We start from the raw sequence: 16,276 nt of genomic DNA, 5'->3' as shown, positions 1-16,276 counted from the left end.
TAGGATTCTGTAGAGGTTCTGAAGTTATGGACTGTAGACTGGCCCTGGGTGAACAAATCAGTTTTTAAGTTTTATTAGTGCTATTTTATTAGTGCTATATTTGTATTTTAAATTTCAAACACACTAAAAGTAAAAAAACTATTAAAGGTCAAAACACCACTGGGGATTTTATACAATTTAACTGTTTTTTCATTAATTTTATACAAAGCATCTCTTAAGACGAGGCGGACTCGTGCCAGAGATCTTCTCTTGGCCTCAGATAATGGGCTCCTCTCTATACTTGTTCTGTTAGATCTTAGTGCTGCATTCAATACCATTGATCACAACATTTTAATAGAGACTGGAACATGAAATTGGGATTAAAGGAACTGCACTAGGTTGGTTTAAATCTTATCTATATGATAGATTTCAATTTGTTCATGTTAATGATGAATCCTCCATGCACACAAAGGTTAGCTATGGAGTTCCACAAAGCTCTGTGTTAGGACCAATACTTTTTACTTTATATATGTCTCCTTTAGGCAACATTATTGGAAAGCACTCCATAAATTTCCATTGCTATGCTGATGATACCCAGCTATATTTATCTATGGAACCAGATGAAAATAATCAGTTAATAAAGCTTCAAACATGCCTACAAGACATAAAGGCCTGAAGTACCACAATTTTTTACTTCTAAACTTAGACAAAACCAAAGTTATAGTATTTGGGCCCAAAACTCTCAGAGATATGATGTCCAACCATATTGTTACACTAGATGGCATAAGTCTGGACTCAAGTACTACTGCAAGGAACCTTGGCGTTATTTTTGACCAGGATTTGTCCTTTACCTCACATATAAAACAAATCACTAGAACAGCCTTCTTTCACCAAAATTAGGAGCATCCTGTGTCAAAGTGATGCCGAAAAACTGGTCCATGCATTTGTTACCTTTAGCTTGGACTACTGTAGGTCCTTACTTTCAGGATGCCCCAGTAACTCCCTAAAGAGCCTGCAATTAATCCAAAATGCTGCAGCAAGAGTCCTGACTGGAACTAGCAAGAGAGATCAAAGGTAGATTGGGAGGCAGAGCCTTTAGCTATCAAGCTCCTCTCCTGTGGAACCAGCTCCCAGTTCACATTTGGGAAGCAGACACCCTCTCTACTTTTGAGTCTAGGCTTAAAACCGCTCTTGATAAAGCTTATAGTTAGTTATAGTTATGGTGCTATAGGCTTAGACTACTGGGAGACACACCCCCTGATGCACTGAGCTCCTTTCCTCCTCTTGTCCCTCTGTCCTTTTGTCTCACCCCACAATTTTCACCACTGTATGCCACTAACTCTGTGTGTTTTCTCCTGTAGTTGTCTTTGTCCTTCTCTGTCCCTTTCTGCAGGTGTCCCCGGCTTTGAAGCTGTGTGTCTTCAAGCGTGCAGCTACTGGTCCTACCAACCTGCCCGATGTTTTGTTTTTGCTTTTTGTTGCTCTTTTCTTTTCTCTCTTCACTTTCTACTCACCCTGCTCAGTACCCCCTGAGCATGGTTCTCCTGGAGGTTTCTTCCGTAAAAGGGAGTTTTTCTTCTCCACTGTTGCACTGTTGTTCGGCTGCTCGTGCGGTAAGCGTATTGCGTCACTTCCTGTTTCTGCACTCTCTTGGGTTTCTACCGAAGGACTGTTTACTGATTAATTGTAGCTGTTATTTTTACTTAAATAAGTGATTTCTTCACACAAGAATTAATACTTAGTCGTAACATACGCTTGTATTACACAAGCACCTGCTTTTGCAAAACATAACCAGCTAAAGTTTACAAATTCCACATTTCACTTATATTAGCTTCGTTAGCTTAGCAGTTATCCAATAGCAATGGCTTCTCTCCCTCTGTTTCTCCTTCTCTCACTTGCTCGGTGTGTCTTATGTTCAGTTTTTCCTCTGCCTCCTTTAGTGATAATGGTATATGTAATAAGTGTAATGTTTTTGCAGCTTTGGAGGCGAGGCTCACGGAATTGGAAGCACGGCTCAGCACCATGGAAAACAACTCAGATAGACAGGCCCCGGTAGCTGGTGCAGGCCGACCTAGCGTAGCCACTGCTAGCTGTCCCCCAGCAGTTCCCGAGCAGCCGGGAAGCCAGTCCGGCTGGGTGACAGTTCGTAAGAGATGTAATGCTAAACAGACGCCCGAGGTTCACCACCAGTCGGTTCACATTTCTAACCGATTTTCCCCACTCAGCGACACACCCGCTGAGAAACCAACTCTGGTAATTGGCAGCTCCATAGTCAGAAACGTGAAGTTAGAGACTCCAGCGGCCGTAGTCAAATGTCTTCCTGGGGCCAGAGCGGGCGACGTTGAATCATATTTGAAACTCCTGGCTAAGGATAAACGTAAATACAGTAATATTATTATTCACGTGGGAGTTTATGACGCCCGATTACGCAAATCGGAGGTCACTAAAATGAATGTTGAATCGGTGTGTAACTTTGCCAAAACAATGTCGGACTCCGTAATTTTCTCTGGCCCCCTGCCAAATCTGACCAGTGACGAAATGTACACCCGCATGTCGTCATTCAACCGCTGGCTGTCTAGGTGGTGTCCAGCAAACGATGTGGGCTACATAGACAATTGGAAACGTTTTTGGGGAAAACCTAGGCTGATTAGGAGAGATGGCATCCATCCTACTTTAGATGGTGCAGCTTTCTTATCCAGAAATATGGCTGGTTTTATTAAACAACCAAAAGTATGACAATCCAGAGTTGAGCCTAGGATGCAGAGATCCAGTCCTACACGCCTCTCTGCAGTGTCCTTACAACCGTCACCCCCCCACAACTCCCACATATCTATAGAGACTGTGTCTGTTCCCCGACCTAAATTACATAAAGTAAATATGACAACAAGAGGAGTTAATCATAATAACCTAATAAAAGTTAAGACTACTCCTCTTACAGAACAAAACCCCAAAACTATTAAATGTGGATTATTAAATATCAGATCTCTCTCTTCCAAATCTCTGTTAGTAAATTACTTAATAAGTGATCATCAATTCGATTTATTTTGTCTCACTGAAACTTGGTTGCAGCAGGAAGAATATGTCAGTCTAAATGAGTCAACCCCCCCAAGTCATATTAATTATCATGTTCCATAAGCACAGGCCGAGGTGGAGGAGTTGCAGCAATCTTCCATTGTAGCTTATCAATAAACCCTAGACCTAAACATAGTTATAACTCATTTGAGAGCCTTACTCTTAGCCTTTCACACCCAAACTGGAAAACTCAAAAACCACTATTATTTGTTATCGTGTACCGTCCTCCAGTCCCTTATTCAGAGTTTTTGATTGAATTTTCCGATTTTCTATCTGATTTAGTGCTTAGTACAGATAAAGTCATTATAGTGGGTGACTTTAACATTCATGTAGATGCTGACAGTAACTGCCTGAGCACTGCGTTTAATTCATTATTAGATTCAATTGGTTTTTCCCAAAATGTAAATAAACCCACTCACTGTTTTAGTCACACGTTAGACCTTGTCCTTACGTATGGAATTGAAGCGGATAATTTAACCATATTTCCTCACAACTCTCTTCTGTCTGACAATTTTTTAATAACATTTGAATTTACAATAACTATATAGCAGTTAGGGAAAAATTCCACTATAGCAGATGCTTAAGTGAAAAAGCTGTCAACAAATTTAAAGAAATTATTTCTTCATCATTTGCTTCACCATATGTTAATACAATGGAAAGTAGTCTCCTTAATGTTACTCCTGCACAAGTAGATTATCTTGTTGACAATTCTGCAGCCTCACTACGTACAATACTCGATAGTGTTGCCCCTCTAAAAAAGAAGGCAGTAAACCAGCAGAGGCGATCTCCATGTTATAGTTCACAAACACGCAACTTAAAACAGGAAACACGAAAGTTAGAAAGGAAGTGGCGTTCCAGAAAGTTAGAAGAATCTCATTTAGCCTGGAAAAATAGTTTAAAAATGTACAAAAAGCTCTCAGTGATGCCAGAACAGCATATTATTCATCATTAATAGAAGAAAACAAGAACAACCCCCGGTTTCTGTTCAGCACTGTAGCCAGGCTGACTAAGAGCCATAGTTCTGTTGAGCCTACTATTCCCTTTACTTTGAGCAGCAATGAATTCATGACCTTCTTTATGTATAAAATTGTAGCTATTAGAGAACGAATTCACCAGATCCTCCCCCCAAAAATTACAGATAGATCTTCATGTACAGCAGTGCTAGAGTCATCGATAAGGCCCCACTCCCTGTTAGACTGCTTTTTACCCATAGATCTGCCTGAGCTATCTTCAATTATTACCTCATCTAAACCAACAACCTGTCTGCTAGACCCTATTCCAACTAAGCTGCTCAAGGAAGCTTTACCCTTAATAGATACATTCATATTAGATATCATAAATCTATCTTTAGAAACAGGCTATGTACCACAGGCCTATAAGGTAGCTGTAATTAAACCATTACTTAAAAAACCCTCTCTTGACCCAGGTGTTTTAGCCAATTACAGACCAATATCTAATCTCCCCTTTATTTCTAAAATAATTGAAAAAGTAGTCGCAAAACAATTATGTGATCACCTTCATAGGAATAATTTGTATGAAGACTTTCAGTCAGGATTTAGAGTTCATCATAGTACAGAAACAGCACTGGTAAAAGTCACCAACGATCTTCTCATGGCCTCAGATAATGGACTAGTCTCTATACTTGTTCTGTTAGATCTTAGTTCTGCATTTGATACCATTGATCATAACATTTTATTACAGAGACTGGAACATGAAATTGGAATTACAGGAACTGCACTAGGTTGGTTTAAATCTTATCTATCTGATAGAGTTCAATTTGTTCATGTTAATGATGAATCCTCCATGCACACAAAGGTTAGCTATGGAGTTCCACAAGGCTCTGTGTTAGGACCAATACTTTTTACTTTATATATGTCTCCTTTAGGCAACATTATTAGAAAACACTCCATAAATTTCCACTGTTATGCTGATGATACCCAGCTATATTTATCTATGGAACCAGATGAAAATAATCAGTTAATAAAGCTTCAAGCATGCCTACAAGACATAAAGGCCTGGATGTCCCACAATTTTTTACTTTTAAACTCAGACAAAACTGAAGTCATAGTATTTGGGCCCAAAAATCTCAGAGATATGATGTCCAACCATATTGTTACACTAGATGGCATAAGTCTGGCCCCCAGTACTACTGCAAGGAACCTTGGAGTTATTGTTGATCAGGATCTGTCCTTTAACTCACATATAAAACAAATCTCTAGAACAGCCTTCTTCCACCTACGGAACATTGCCAAAATTAGGAGCATCCTGTCTCAAAGTGATGCCGAAAAACTGGTCCATGCATTTGTTACCTCTAGGTTGGACTACTGTAATTCCCTACTTTCAGGATGCCCCAGTAACTCCCTAAAGAGCCTGCAATTAATCCAAAATGCTGCAGCAAGAGTGCTGACTGGAGCTAGCAAGAGAGATCATATTTCACCTTCACTAGCTTCTCTCCATTGGCTTCCCATTAAATGTAGAATAGAATTTAAAACCCTGCTTCTTACATATAAAGCTCTGAATGGTCAGGCTCCATCATATTTAGAAGACCTCATAGCACCATATCATCCCAGTAGACCACTTCGCTCTCAGAATGCAGGCCTACTTGTGGTTCCCAGAATTTCCAAAAGTAGAATGGGAGGTAGAGCCTTTAGCTATCAAGCTCCTCTCTTGTGGAACCAGCTCCCAGTTCAGATTCGGGAAGCAGACACCCTCTCTACTTTTAAGTCTAGGCTTAAAACCTTCCTTTTTAATTAAGCATATAGTTAGTTATAGTTATGCTGCCATAGGCTTAGACTGCTGGGGGACCCACCCCCCAATGCACTGAGCTCCTTTCCTCCTCTTGACCATCTCTCCTCTCCTCTCATCCCGCAATTGTCACCACTGTATGTCATTAACTCTGTGTGTTCTCTCCCGTAGTTGTCTTTGTCCTCCTCTGTCCCCTCTGTCCCTTTCTGCATGTGTCCCCCGGCTTTGAAGCTGTGTGTATTCTAGCGTGAAGCTACTGGTCCTACCAATCTGCCCGATGTTTTGTTGTTGCTTTTTGTTGCTCTGTTCTTTTCTCTCTCCCCTTTCCACTCACCCCAACCGGTTGAGGCAGATGGCCGTCCACCCTGAGCCTGGTTCTGCTGGAGGTTTCTTTCGTTAAAGGGAGTTTTTCCTCTCCACTGTTGCCTATGGCTTGCTCCACGGGGAATTGTTGGGTTCTCTTTATATATCTTTATAATCTTGACTTTATTCTGTAAAGTGCCCTGAGATGACTGTGTTGTGAATTGGCGCTATATAAATAAAGTTGAATTGAATTGAATTGAATAGGGCTTGCTCAAGGGGGAATTGTTGGGTTCTCTCTATACATCTTTATAGCCTTGACTTTATTGTGTAAAGTGCCTTGAGATGACTTAGTTGTGAAGTGGCACTATATAAATAATGTTGAATTGAAATTGAATTGAATACTAGATATTTACCAGGAAAGGCAGATAGAAAGGTAGAAAACCAAGCTCCTTCTGAATGATGTTCCTGGTGAACTCGAAAAGATTCTTTTCCATGTTTAAAGTTTCGTGTTTTCAATCTTGGTGAACCAATCCATTCAGTTTTCAAGTTTTCATTATTTCTTTGCACAAATACATCTGTTCACCCACTTTGCACAATTTTCTTGTATTTACATTTCAAAAAATAGCAAAAATAATATAGTAACTATTACAAGGAAAAAAGATGAAATATTATTCAAAAGGGAAACTTAGTGATGTTCCACAATTTAGCTATTTCCTCATTTGTTTTATACAAAGCATATTTTATAGCATAATCTTAAACAGTATGCATATGTAACAGTGTTTCTGAAGTATGTGTATCCACTTGCTGTCATTATCATAAGTGGTATAGATCCATGGTTTCACTGAAATAGTTAGCTCAGGGGCGCCTTCTCACAGTGGGTAAACACTACTGGCAAATTGTACATTGCCAGTTTATGAAAGTTGTGCCCCAAGTGAGTTGGTTGCTGCAGCACTGCATATGGTATTGTTATTAATATCAGTGTGTTTATTTTATGTCTGAGATTTACAGTGCATTAAGTGGAAAAACTACCCAGAAATGCTATAAGTAGTTATGGTACATTGTTGAAGCACTAAATTAAAAAAATAATAAGGAGTTGCACGCTCACTAAGCTAGCTGCTAATGTGCTTACATAACTTATTCTCTTGTAGTTCCCTGTGTTCCTGAGGCGAGCCAACTGAATGACCAGTATATATGTTATTTCCATCCAGATAATAAACGGGAGGACAGGAATAGATGCGAGCCTCCTGGCCATTATTCTTCACATCAACAATAACACAATGCAGAGTGAGAAGAGCAGGGAAGGGTTCCAGACTAGCCAGTTAGGAGTGACATTCACCTTGGTTAAGTTACACATAATACTCTATATTACTGTCTCATTTGGAATTGTTTGTTGTAGTGAACATTCTTGTAAAAGAAGAATGTCACCACTGCTTTGTAAAAATCTGAAGACAGATTGACATTTTATAGGGTCATTCAAACCCCTGGTATTTATGGTAACTATTTTGAGGGATTGCACTGGACATAAGAAAGCTGAGATCAGCTCTTTACATCAGTGCCAGGTATAGATATTTTTACCTTTTTCTTTTTTTTCTTTTGTGTTTTTCAGGCATCGCAGCACTCATTTTGTATCCCCTCCACCTCTTTGTTCCTCATTTGAGTAATTTCCGAAAAACTGGTCAGACCCACACAGTCTAAAAAGGGTAGAGTGTCTTTCTGGAGGTGCAGCCATTTTTCTGCCTCCAGGCTATTGGTTGAAAAGATGTTTACTGTGATCGTTTACGGGGCAACAAAGGGTCCGAAGAGGCACAGGTAAGAGGAGAAACCAGAGCAGGGGTCCTTAATCCTTCGTCTTTGGGTGGACAACATCCCCCTTCAATGGTAGCATCCTGATTTGTATCTCTTTCAAGTGTTGAGAGGTCTGCCAACATGAGGTCCAACGTGTCTCGACATTCCTTAGTCGACCCCAACCTACTTATTGCAGTAGGAGTTGGTTGAATAACCATCGTATCGACACAGTGGTCATTAGGAAAAAATAATGTCATTATGTCTTTTTTTAAATTAACTATTTCTTTGCCCACTGAAAACCCCCGATTTAAAAGATTGTAGCAGCGCTGTAATTTTGCTTGCATCCTGTTTTGTTTGTCTCGTTTTCTGTTGGCTAATTTCTTTCCTTCTGACATAAAAAACATTTTTGTTCTATGTTTTATGTTTTCCCACCACTCTCCCAAACATTGAAAGAGGGGTTCCAAGGTGAACCACTGTTCCCACTTCTTTTTATATATTAAGACTACTTCCGGGTTATCTAACACACTTATATTAAGTTTCCATGGGCCACGACTAAATTTAAATGGCCCTGGAATATGTAAGGTGCCAACTAATTTATGATGGTCTGAGAAAGGTACGGGATAAGTTTCGCATGAGACTGAAGTAACTCCACATGTTGTAAAAATAAAATCAGTCCGAGAAGAAGTTTTACCATTAGACCATGTATATCCTCGCTCATCAGGGTTCAACTTTTTGTAAACGTCAATAAGATTACAATCTTCACTTATGTCCCTTAACATCTGGAAGCTTGTATCAGGATAAATACCTGAAATGGATGTTGTTAAAATCTCCCCCAATAACAACTTCCCTCCCACAAATTATCAGGGATTGGAGGGTTTGCAAAGTCAAAATTCGCTCTTGCATATCCGTAGGACAGTAGACATTTATTATTCTCAGCTCACGCCCATTATTTTCGACATCAACCAGTAATAACCTACCATCTATGACTTTTTCCACTCTCTGAATTTTAAAAAACCCTCTATTAAATAATATTACTACCCCGAAGCCCTATTTTTATTGTCCCCTGACCAAAAGGACTCTCCTTGTTTCCATCTGTCTTTATATTTTACATAGTTGTCTATAAATGGGAGTGAGCATTCTTGTAAAAGAAAAATGTCACCACTGCTTTGTAAAAAACTGAAGACAGATTGACATTTTATAGGGTCATTCAAACCCCTGGTATTTATGGTAACTATTTTGAGGGATTGCATTGGACATAAGAGAGGTGAGATCAGCTCTTTACATCAGTGCCAGGTATAGATATTTTAACCTTTTTCTTTTTTTTCTTTTGTGTTTTCCAGGCATCGCAGCACTCATTTTGTATCCCCTCCACCTCTTTGTTCTTCATTTGAGTAATCTCCGAAAAACTGGTCAGGCCCCCAGAGTCTAAAAAGGGTAGGGAGTTTGTCTGGAGGTGCAGCCATTTGTCTGCATCCAAGCTATTGGTTGAAGAATCCGTAGATGTTTCCTGTGATCGTTTACGGGGCAACAAAAGGTTCAAAGAGGCACAGGTAAGAGGAGAAACCAGAGCAGGGGTCCTTAATCCTGTGTCTTTGTTGGACAACATCCCTCTTCAATGGTAACATCCCGATTTGTATCTCTTTCAAGGTTTGAGAGGTCTGCCAACATGAGGTCCAACATGTCTCGACATTCCTTAGTCGACCCCAACCTACTTATTGGGGTAGGAGTTGGTTGAACAGCCATCGTATCGACACAGTGGTCTAAAACTTCAAGAGATTCCTGTGATGAACAGCTTAAGTGGTCAGCTGTGATCATCGCTATGGTTGATGTAGCAAGTGAAACTTTACCCCACTCTCTCTGAGCAACCGCCTCCTCCATGTCATCCACAGCCAACTGGCTCCCTCCAACTGTGTCCACCACTCGGGGTATGTCACCTGCTGATTGGCTTCCACTTGACTCAAATTTGTCCTGATTGTACAAGTCTGGTAGTTGTTTACTCGTCAATGGCAGGTGTAGCCTATTAACTTCCTCTTGGTCACATGTTTCCATAGCAAAAATCTGCCCAATTGCCCCACCTCCACCCTGTCTTTGGGCTTTGGGGGAAAGTTTTCGGGCTCTATTAGCGTAAGATTCTGGGCATGTTCTGAAAGTATAGGCTGTAGACCGGCAAAGATTACATTTCATAGGTTGAGGACAATCTTTTGTAATGTGGTCGCAACCTTCACAGTTCTTGCAATAGGTTGTATCACAATTTGCGGCTAGGTGTGTCCTAGACCCACATTTTCTGCAAGTTTTGGGCTGGCCTGGGTAAAAGACATGACCTCTAATAGATCCTAATTGTATAGTTGAAGGCAGGTGTATAAGTTGTCCAGAGTCCTCATCCCGCTTTAACTGAACATAGAAGCGCCTAGCGCCTGTACTTATGCCATCTTCGTCCCTAAGCTCCATACCACGCAAGACTGTACATTGAAAGGAAAGCCATGTTTTTATATCATCTGTTGTGACTTTTTCAGAATACATTATGACAGTTATTGCCTTAGGTTCCCTCTCAGACAGTGGGATAAGGCGTATATCCATAAGCCTCGAGTTTGAGTCTTTACATCGATTAAATGTGTCAATGCATGACTCATAAAGCTTAGTTGTAGAAAACACTACCTCAAACATCTTTTTTCCAGGAAAGGCAAAAATATAATCCAACTGGGTCGGGGGAAAGCCAAGCTCCTTCTGAATGATGTTTCTGCTGAACTGAAGACGATCCATTTCCAAGTTTGACTGTAGTTCAAATCTTACTGCGTTCCTCCTGGAACCAGTCATGGTTGCAGCCATTAGAGACACCTCTCTGTTGTTGATCCCCCTTCACCGCCCTGGGTGAACCACCTTCTTGATCATGGTATCTCCCCTGCCAGGTAAGTATGAGTTGCACAGGCCAGAGACAAGCCGGGCATTCCTAGAGGCAGCAGCTTCGCTGACGGTGCTTTCCACGCATAGTCCCAGGGTCCGGCCCCTTCAGCATGAGCTGGCCTTCGTCTGCTGCTCCAGTGGATGGAAAGTTGCCTCAATTAGCCTAGGCTGTGTGGTGCTATAAACTAAGCGTGCTGGCAATGGAAGACTTGTGTAAAGATGCAAAGACAAAAAAAAATCAGAGAGGAGAGCACACGACTCGAGCTGGCCCTTGCCCACTCCCTCTTGACAGCTGGGTCTTTCGCCTCACTGAACACACAGCTGTCACGGCAACACCGCTGGCTTTGCGGGGGCGTGGCGGAAAAAGCCAAAAGCGACGTGACGCACAGCACTTTGAGGAGGACGGCAAAAGCCTTGGAGGCCGACGCGTTTGTCTTTGAACACTTTACAATCAGGGGAGAGCGCGAACGCAGTCCCCCACTACCACAAATTATGCAGTCGAGATTCCCACATTTGGGGAATTCGCAGGGGTCAGCACAACCGGAGTGCAATGGCTGAGCCTCGCCTTGGGTGAACCAATTCAATTTCAATTTTCAAGGTTTTTATTACTTCTTTGCACAAATACATCTGGTCACACACTTTCTGTACTTACATTTCAAAATATACAAATCATTATATAATACATATTACAAAGAAAGGAGGGACAAAATATTATTTAAAGGGAAAACCAGGAATTTTCCACGATTTTGCTATTTCCTCCTTTGTTTTATAAGAGGTATATCTTGTAACATAGTCCTTTACAGTATGCATAATACTCTTTATTACTGTCTCGTATGGAATTGTTTGTTGCTTAAAAACCAAAATATTCCTAGCTTTCCATAAGCTCTCTTTTACACTATTTATCACAAACCACCATTCATTAACATCTTTTTCTGTAGTACTTTGCAAACAACCATATGTAATAATTTCAAAGGTCAGTGCACAATTATATAGGTCTTTTAACCAAGGAGTTACAAATGACCAACTTTCTGAGCAAAGGGACATGTCCAAAATAAATGCTTGACAGATTCGGTGTCACCACACTTTTCTCTGGGGCACTGAGCACTTCTTGTACAATTCCTTTTCTCAAGAAAACTTTTTGTAGGCAAGCACTGATGAACTATTTGCCAGGCTAGATCTTTGAAACTATTTGTCAGAAATTTACTGTTTACGTTACTCCATGCCATTTTACATTGGACCTCTGTCAGTTTGCCCACAGGTACCATTCTTGGAGAAGGGGCTAATTCCTTCTCAATTGCTGTCCTTGTTATTTTATTAACCGCAATTTGTGTCAGGCCCAATTTCAAAAATGTCTCTACTGTATCGTAAATTCTAGGGTGAGTGTCAGAAAAGGGTTTTTTCAGTGGAATTCGCTGTCCCCATGCTCTTAACACCTGTTGGCCAATCCAAAAGGAGGCAAAATGACCCCACATAACATCTTTTTTTTCATTCAGACAAACTTTAAGAATCGGTGTAATAAACATTGCTTTCATTTTACTTTCAATTTCTGGTACTGCTTTTCCACCCATTCCCACAGGCCCGTACATTATATCTCTTTTTAGTTTTTCATGCTGTCCGCTCCAAATAAATTGGAAAATAATCTTCCGAAGAGACGCAATGGTTTTATGGGGAGTTGGGAAAGTAGCTGCCAGGTATGTTAATGAGGCCAGCACTTCTGCTTTTACTACTAAGATTTTTCCTTCGAATGATAGGTCTCCATCTTTCCATTGTAGTAATTTTCCTTTCACTTTAGGGAGTTTTGCTTCCCAGTTGTTGTTTACCATATTCTTACCTATCTGTACTCCCAAAATCTTTATTGTGTCTTTCTTTTCCTGCATTCCCCATGACTCTATTGTCTCTCTCCAGTTTAAGTATAAGATTTCACTCTTATCCTTGTTGATTTTTGTACCTGAAGCAAAAGTAAACTTTTCACACTCTCCCAAAGCTTCTCCTATAGATGTATTATCTGTCAACAAAAGGGTTAGGTCGTCCATATAAAGTGTTACCTTTGCTTCTTTACCATTACTGCCTGGGACAGGTAGTCCTCTAATTTTATGATTTTCCCGTATGCCACATGCTAAGGGCTCCATTGCTAACACAAAAAGGATCGGCGAGAGGGGGCAACCCTGCCGAACTCCTGATTTTACATTAAAACAATCTGTAGCTCTACCATTTACCATCACCGTACTATTACAATCAGTGTATAGTAGGTGCACCCATTTCTGGAAAATGTTGCCAAAACCTAAATGGGACAGAATTACCTTTAGATACTGATGACTTATGCTGTCAAACGCTTTCTCCAGGTCTAGCCCCATAATACTAAGTGGAATGCTACGCTCCTGACAATAAAGGAATGAGTCTCGGACCAAAGCGAGAGTGTCAGTAATTTGTCTTCCTGGTACTCCGCAGGTTTGATCGACCCCGACCAATCTGTGTACTATAGACTGCATACGAAAGTAAAGGGCCTTGGACAGTATTTTAACATCTACTCCTAGCAAAGATATAGGTCTCCAATTCTTTAAGTCATGTTTTTGTCCTTTTTTAAATAGTAATGTTATTAACCCTTTACGCATGGATAGTGGAAGAACCCCTTTGGAGAAGGATTCTTTATACACTTCTAGCAAGGGTTGTTTCAGTTGGTCCCAAAACATAACGTAAAACTCCTTAGGAAGACCATCTAAGCCTGGGGTTTTATTATTTTGCATACTCTGCATGGCCTTTGTTATATCTGTAATTGTCAAATCTCTTTCTAACGCATCTCTCTCATTCTCCTCTAACTTTGCTGTCACTTTAGAGAGAAGAAGATTTGTCTCTCTCTTAGTAGTCTGTCTTTCTTCATAAAGTTTGGAATAGAAGGAATACACCTCTTTCAGTACATCTTTAGGAGCTTTAAGTTCCCGTCCCTTATTGTCTATTAAGTAGTCCATTACTTGTTTTGTTTTAGACAACTTTCTAAAGAAATACCTGGAGCACTTCTCATTTTCTTCCAGATGTTTCACCCTACTTCTTATCAATACTCCTTTACTTTTTTCATTTAATAATGTCATTATGTCTTTTTTTAAATTAACTATTTCTTTGCCCACTGAAAACCCCCGATTTAAAAGGTTGTAGTAGCGCTGTAATTTTGCTTGCATCCTGTTTTGTTTGTCACGTTTTCTGTTGGCTAATTTCTTTCCTTCTGACATAAAAAACATTTTTGTTCTATGTTTTATGTTTTCCCACCACTCTCCCAAACATTTAAAAAGGGGTTGCAAAGTGAGCCACTGTTCCCACTTGTTTTTATATCTTGAGACTACTTCCGGGTTATCTAACACACTTATATTAAGTTTCCATGGGCCACGACTAAATTTAAATGGCCCTGGAATATGTAAGGTGCCAACTAATTTATGATGGTCTGAGAAAGGTACGGGATAAGTTTCGCAAAGGACTGATGTAACTCCACATGTTGTAAAAATAAAATCAATCCGAGAAGAAGTTTTACCATTACACCATGTATATCCTCGCTCATCAGGGTTCAACTTTTTGTAAACGTCAATAAGATTACAATCTTCAATTATGTCCCTTAACATCTGGGAGCTTGTATCAGGATAAATACCTGAAATGGATGTTGTTTTCCTATCTCCTTTTTCTAGAATACAATTAAAATCTCCCCCAATAACAACGTCCCTCCCACAAATTATCAGGGATTGGAGGGTTTGCAAAGTCAAAATTCGCTCTTGCATATCCGTAGGACAGTAGACATTTATTATTCTCAGCTCACGCCCATTATTTTCGACATCAACTAGTAATAACCTACCATCTATGACTTTTTCCACTCTCTGAATTTTAAAAAACCCTCTATTAAATAATATTACTACCCCTGAAGCCCTATTTTTATTGTCCCCTGACCAAAAGGACTCTCCTTGTTTCCATCTGTCTTTATATTTTACATAGTTGTCTATAAATGGGAGTGAGCATTCTTGTAAAAGAAAAATGTCACCACTGCTTTGTAAAAAACTGAAGACAGATTGACATTTTATAGGGTCATTCAAACCCCTGGTATTTATGGTAACTATTTTGAGGGATTGCATTGGACATAAGAGAGGTGAGATCAGCTCTTTACATCAGTGCCAGGTATAGATATTTTAACCTTTTTCTTTTTTTTCTTTTGTGTTTTCCAGGCATCGCAGCACTCATTTTGTATCCCCTCCACCTCTTTGTTCTTCATTTGAGTAATCTCCGAAAAACTGGTCAGGCCCCCAGAGTCTAAAAAGGGTAGGGAGTTTGTCTGGAGGTGCAGCCATTTGTCTGCATCCAAGCTATTGGTTGAAGAATCCGTAGATGTTTCCCGTGATCGTTTACGGGGCAACAAAAGGTCCGAAGAGGCACAGGTAAGAGGAGAAACCAGAGCAGGGGTCCTTAATCCTTTGTCTTTGGGTGGACAACATCCCTCTTCAATGGTAACATCCCGATTTGTATCTCTTTCAAGGTTTGAGAGGTCTGCCAACATGAGGTCCAACATGTCTCGACATTCCTTAGTCGACCCCAACCTACTTATTGGGGTAGGAGTTGGTTGAACAGCCATCGTATCGACACAGTGGTCTAAAACTTCAAGAGATTCCTGTGATGAACAGCTTAAGTGGTCAGCTGTGATCATCGCTATGGTTGATGTAGCAAGTGAAACTTTACCCCACTCTCTCTGAGCAACCGCCTCCTCCATGTCATCCACAGCCAACTGGCTCCCTCCAACTGTGTCCACCACTCGGGGTATGTCACCTGCTGATTGGCTTCCACTTGACTCAAATTTGTCCTGATTGTACAAGTCTGGTAGTTGTTTACTCGTCAATGGCAGGTGTAGCCTATTAACTTCCTCTTGGTCACATGTTTCCATAGCAAAAATCTGCCCAATTGCCCCACCTCCACCCTGTCTTTGGGCTTTGAGGGAAAGTTTTCGGGCTCTATTAGCGTAAGATTCTGGGCATGTTCTGAAAGTATGGGCTGTAGACCGGCAAAGATTACATTTCATAGGTTGAGGACAATCTTTTGTAATGTGGTCGCAACCTTCACAGTTCTTGCAATAGGTTGTATCACAATTTGCGGCTAGGTGTGTCCTAGACCCACATTTTCTGCAAGTTTTGGGCTGGCCTGGGTAAAAGACATGACCTCTAATAGATCCTAATTGTATAGTTGAAGGCAGGTGTATAAGTTGTCCAGAGTCCTCATCCCGCTTTAACTGAACATAGAAGCGCCTAGCGCCTGTCCTTATGCCATCTTCGTCCCTAAGCTCCATACCACGCAAGACTGTACATTGAAAGGAAAGCCATGTTTTTATATCATCTGTTGTGACTTTTTCAGAATACATTATGACAGTTATTGCCTTAGGTTCCCTCTCAGACAGTGGGATAAGGCGTATATCCATAAGCCTCGAGTTTGAGTCTTTACTTCGATTAAATGTGTCAATGCATGACTCATA

At 40.5% G+C, this 16,276-nt stretch overlaps 1 protein-coding gene and 1 pseudogene across 1 annotated transcript; one reads left to right on the top strand and one right to left on the bottom strand.

Moving 5' to 3' along the window:
* Positions 1-1,854: 1,854 nt before the first annotated feature.
* On the top strand, positions 1,855-2,841 carry LOC137137653 (uncharacterized; the record flags this gene model as incomplete). The annotated part of the gene is made up of 1 exon (XM_067524190.1): positions 1,855-2,841. A coding segment is annotated over one exon (861 nt), but the record flags the coding sequence as incomplete, so codon positions are not given.
* Positions 2,842-11,237: 8,396 nt separating this feature from the next.
* Positions 11,238-11,391, bottom strand: LOC137138680 (U1 spliceosomal RNA; annotated as a pseudogene).
* Positions 11,392-16,276: the final 4,885 nt, after the last annotated feature.

Source organism: Channa argus, chromosome 12 (genome assembly GCF_033026475.1).
Source record: "Channa argus isolate prfri chromosome 12, Channa argus male v1.0, whole genome shotgun sequence".
In the NCBI taxonomy this organism is placed as follows: Eukaryota; Metazoa; Chordata; class Actinopteri; order Anabantiformes; family Channidae; genus Channa; species Channa argus.
The sequence above is the reverse complement of the archived record's forward strand: the minus strand, read 5'-3'. Positions and strand labels throughout refer to the sequence as shown.